This window comes from Pteropus alecto, unplaced genomic scaffold (assembly GCF_000325575.1).
Source record: "Pteropus alecto unplaced genomic scaffold, ASM32557v1 scaffold155, whole genome shotgun sequence".
Classification (NCBI taxonomy): domain Eukaryota; kingdom Metazoa; phylum Chordata; class Mammalia; order Chiroptera; family Pteropodidae; genus Pteropus; species Pteropus alecto.
This window is the reverse complement of record NW_006438113.1, coordinates 13,587,311-13,591,209: the sequence shown is the minus strand read 5'-3', so window position 1 is coordinate 13,591,209 and position 3,899 is coordinate 13,587,311. Positions and strand designations below refer to the sequence as shown.

Genomic DNA, 3,899 nt, shown 5'->3' with positions numbered 1-3,899 from the left:
AGAGTCCTGTGCCTCTTCTTGATCGCTGTATTACTAAGCCTCAGACATTGCCTGATGCCTAATAAATGTTCAAATATATTTGGAGAGAGAGAGAGAGGGAGAGGAGAGGAGAGGAGAGGAGGAGAAAGGAAGGGCAGAGAAAGAAAGGAAGGGGAAGGAAGGAAGGAAGGAAGGAAGGAAAAAAGAGACTGGTTAAATAAATTGTAGCAGATTCATACAGATTCATTCATAAAAAGAATGAAAAACTTTTATTTATTAATTTGGATTAACTTCATGTAAATTAACTTTAATGAATCCTATTTACAACACACATACTATATTTTTAAGCAGAGAAAAGGTAAAGGTACACAAACAACTGGAAAGTTAGCATTTCCTAAATTTGTTTATAAAATATGTTTGGGAAGGAACACAAGAAATTAGCAACACTGGTTCTCTCCCAGGAGAGGAGCTGGGAGGCCAGAGAACAGGGGGTGAAGGGGAGGTTTTTTAGTGGATACCTTTGGGAGCTTTGACTACTGAACTGTGTGAATGTGTTTATTCAAACAATATTTTTTAAATTTAGGCATGTGAAAAGGACTGACAAAACCACCTTAACCAACTAATAATCTCTCCATATCATTGTTAACTGGTGTGTGTGTGTGTGTGTGTGTGTGTGTGTGTGTGTGTGTGTGTGTGTGTGTCTGGGTGTGTTGGGAAGAAGGATGCACAGTTTATATTCAGCGGCCTTAAAAGAACCTGAGATTCATCAGTGATTAAAGGTTCCATCAGAAAGCCAGTATACCAGAGGGGAAGCGGACTGTCCTAGCTCTACTTCCTGGGTCCTAGAACCTATAGAAATTTGGGCTGTGACTCCTCTGCCCCAAGTCAGGTAAGTCATTCCAAATAGGACTCTGAGCTCAGGGTTTGCAAACTCAGACCTTCTAGAGTCGCCGCAGGTCTGGAAGTTCAGAGTCCCAGGGTCCGTGGAGTCTTACTCTGAAACAGAAGAGAGGGTGACGGGGGAGCCTTCTGACTTGCAGGATGAACAGGCAGGAATTTAGAGGCCAGGTGGTCCAGTTCTGCTTGAATTCCTTCTACCAAATCCCTGCTAAATAGCCAGCTAGTCCTGACTTACGCACTCCCAAGTGACAGAGAGCTCACTACCTATGGGACAGAACTGTCTTTTGTTGGAGAACAACACAAATAAGTGAATTCTTAGGTCATTATTAAGAAGAAACCTGCCTCCCAACCACTTCTTCCCACTGGTCTAGTTCTACTTATGGGAGCTACCTGGGAGAGTAAGACTGAGAGGCATAGTTGTTAAAAATATGGGTGTAAGAATGTGGGATTTGACATTTAGCTGTGTAACTACAGACCCGTTCCTTAATCCCTCTGAGCATCAGTTTCTCTATCCATAAAATGGGGATAATAATAACATATACTTCACTAGGTTGTTGTGAAGATTAAGATAATGCAGGAAGAGTAAGTCACACAATGCAGGAACAAAGAAAATGATTAATTCGTTACATCTATTATCTAGTCTAATTCCTCGACCATGAGACTGCCTTGAGAGTTTGAGACAATAGCATCTTAGCCAAGGGACCAGGCCAGCAATGATTTCAGGGGCAGGTACTCCCAGTGCCTCCACTGGCTACACTCACCAGTGATGAGGTTGTCAACAAGGGTGGTGGGCATGCAGAAGATGCCCACCAGCAGGTCACTGACAGCCAGATTGAGGATAAACATGTTGGTGACGGTGCGCATGTGCCGGTTCTTGAGCACGATGAAGCAGACCAGCGCATTACCCACCATGCAGAGGAGGAAGATGAGCACGTAGGCCACAATGAACATGGCCGCCACTAGTGAGGAGTGCTGGTAATAGGAGGAGAAGGTCAGGTTTGCAGCTGGGGCGGACTCGGCGTGACTCCCATTCTGGCATGGGGGCCAGCTGCTGTTGGGAGGCTGGGAGGGCTCCCCTAGGAGCAAAGGAACATATGGGTCAGGATCCTAGACAAAGAAGAGCTGACTGACTTCTCACCACTTGTGAGACCCTTCTGTGGTCCAAACCCTGACCATGCCCTGGTATCCTGATCATGTGCTCAACTACAATTATAAATGGATGTACTGATACAAGACTTTCAACCCATAGCCACTCAAACCGTGATCTCGCACCTCCCATCCCATCTCGTCCATGACTCATTTCCCAATATCAACTATTCTCCACTTGCAAACTAGGCTCCATCCTTCTCTGCCCTGCTCTCGGCCCCAGAGGCTGACCTCTAAGGACTGTATCACCCAGGATCCCTTGCCCTCTGGTTTTCTGATTGGGTTCAGCTAGTAGAAGTACTGAGGGATGCTGAAGGACTGGAGAAGAAAGAAGTTAGGGTATTCACCTCCTGACTTCCTCCCTGCCTGGCCCAGTTCTGCCTGTAGGGCTGTCTTTATGGGCACAGCTCCTGTTAGGTGACTCCTTTCCATGACTCTAGCTCTTACAGGGCCACAGTGACACCATTCCCTTTCTGCACTGACAGCTTCCTATGATTGCCAGTCCCTGTGGGCTTCGCCATCTCTTGCTGGTTCTCTTACCCTCTCCTTCTCCCTGTAAAGTTCCTCTGTTAAACTTTCTTCGGTTAAACACTTTCTGAGTACACCACCTGTTTTCTTCTGAGACCCGGACTGTCACATCTCAAAATCTTTGATGTCCTTCATTATCACCTCCTTTGTGGAACTTTAGTTGGGAAAGGCAAGTAGGGGAAGGGAGAATGAAAGGGGACTCTAAACCAGAGCTAAGGAGCAAAGGTACACATTAAATTCACTAGAAGACCATCCAAAGCCAAGACCACCATCCATCCTTCTCCTGTTCCCATTGTGGTGATCAGTTGCTTCATTTGCACAGCATTTAACAAAGCACTTCTATATCTATTATTTTATCTAGCCCTCCCACTACCCCATGAGGTAAACAGGTTGGGTATTAGTTCCATTTGAAATGAGAGAACTGAGATCAGAAGGGTTTCACGACTTGCTCAGGGGGCACAGGAGTACAGCAGAGTTGGCTCTGCTCTGTGTTTCTCTGAATCAGTCCCAGGCTTCAGTGTGTGTTTCTCCAGCCACGTTTGGAAGAGAGAGGCTCAGTGTCCAACCGTAGCTCTGCTGGGAAGTCGTTAGATGTAGTGACTCATGATGTTATCGCCTCTTGCCTTCCTCTGGGACTGAATGTGGCCTGTTCCTGGGGATTAAGAGCCTTCAGAGAGTCTTCCGTCGCATCCAGAGCTCAGCCACTGGCCTGGTGGCCCACTGGAGGTTTGGGACCTGGAGAATAGAGAGATCCTGCGGGGAGCAGGCCCAATGAGCTAGCACTACTGGGGCCACAGGGACCAGCAGGTGCCACAGAGACACTGGTGGGGGCAGAGGGCCTGCTGGTGGAAGTAGAGAAGCTGGAAGCTTCCAGTGCACAGTAAGGGAAAGGGATAATACTCCCTTAGGCCCTCCGGCAGTGTCCATGTCATTTAATGAACATTACAAGAGAAGAGAATATAATGAACCACCATGTATACGTTATCCACCTCCGACAATTATCAACTCAAGGCCAATCTTGTTTCACCATACTCCCACTGTCTTTGGATTATTTTGAAGTTAATATCATATGACTTCCTTTTATCTATAAATATTTCAATTTGTATCTCTAAAAACGACTCAAAAAAAAAAAAAACCCACATAGCCACAGTATCATTATCATACCTAACAAAACAATTACGTCATGATATTATCAACATCCAGCATTTAAAATTCCCTGACTGTTGCCTAATTTTTAAAATGTTTGGTTTGTTTTTGTGAGAATCCAAATAAGATTTCTGTTTTTATTGTCCATTTTTCTGTAGCAAATCACTCCAAAATTTAGTGGCACTGTACTGTGGCCTGGC

The 3,899-nt window shown here is 45.5% G+C and overlaps 1 protein-coding gene across 1 annotated transcript in view; it reads right to left on the bottom strand.

Moving 5' to 3' along the window:
- NPFFR1 (neuropeptide FF receptor 1) overlaps positions 1-2,172 on the bottom strand; it is a 14,404-nt gene extending 12,232 nt beyond the window's left edge. The window contains exons 1-2 of the mRNA XM_025049322.1: positions 2,152-2,172; positions 1,641-1,986 (exon numbers count right to left, since the gene is read on the bottom strand). Coding sequence (XP_024905090.1) covers positions 1,641-1,986; positions 2,152-2,172 — 367 coding nt within the window. The remainder of the gene's footprint in view (positions 1-1,640; positions 1,987-2,151) is intronic.
- Positions 2,173-3,899: the final 1,727 nt, after the last annotated feature.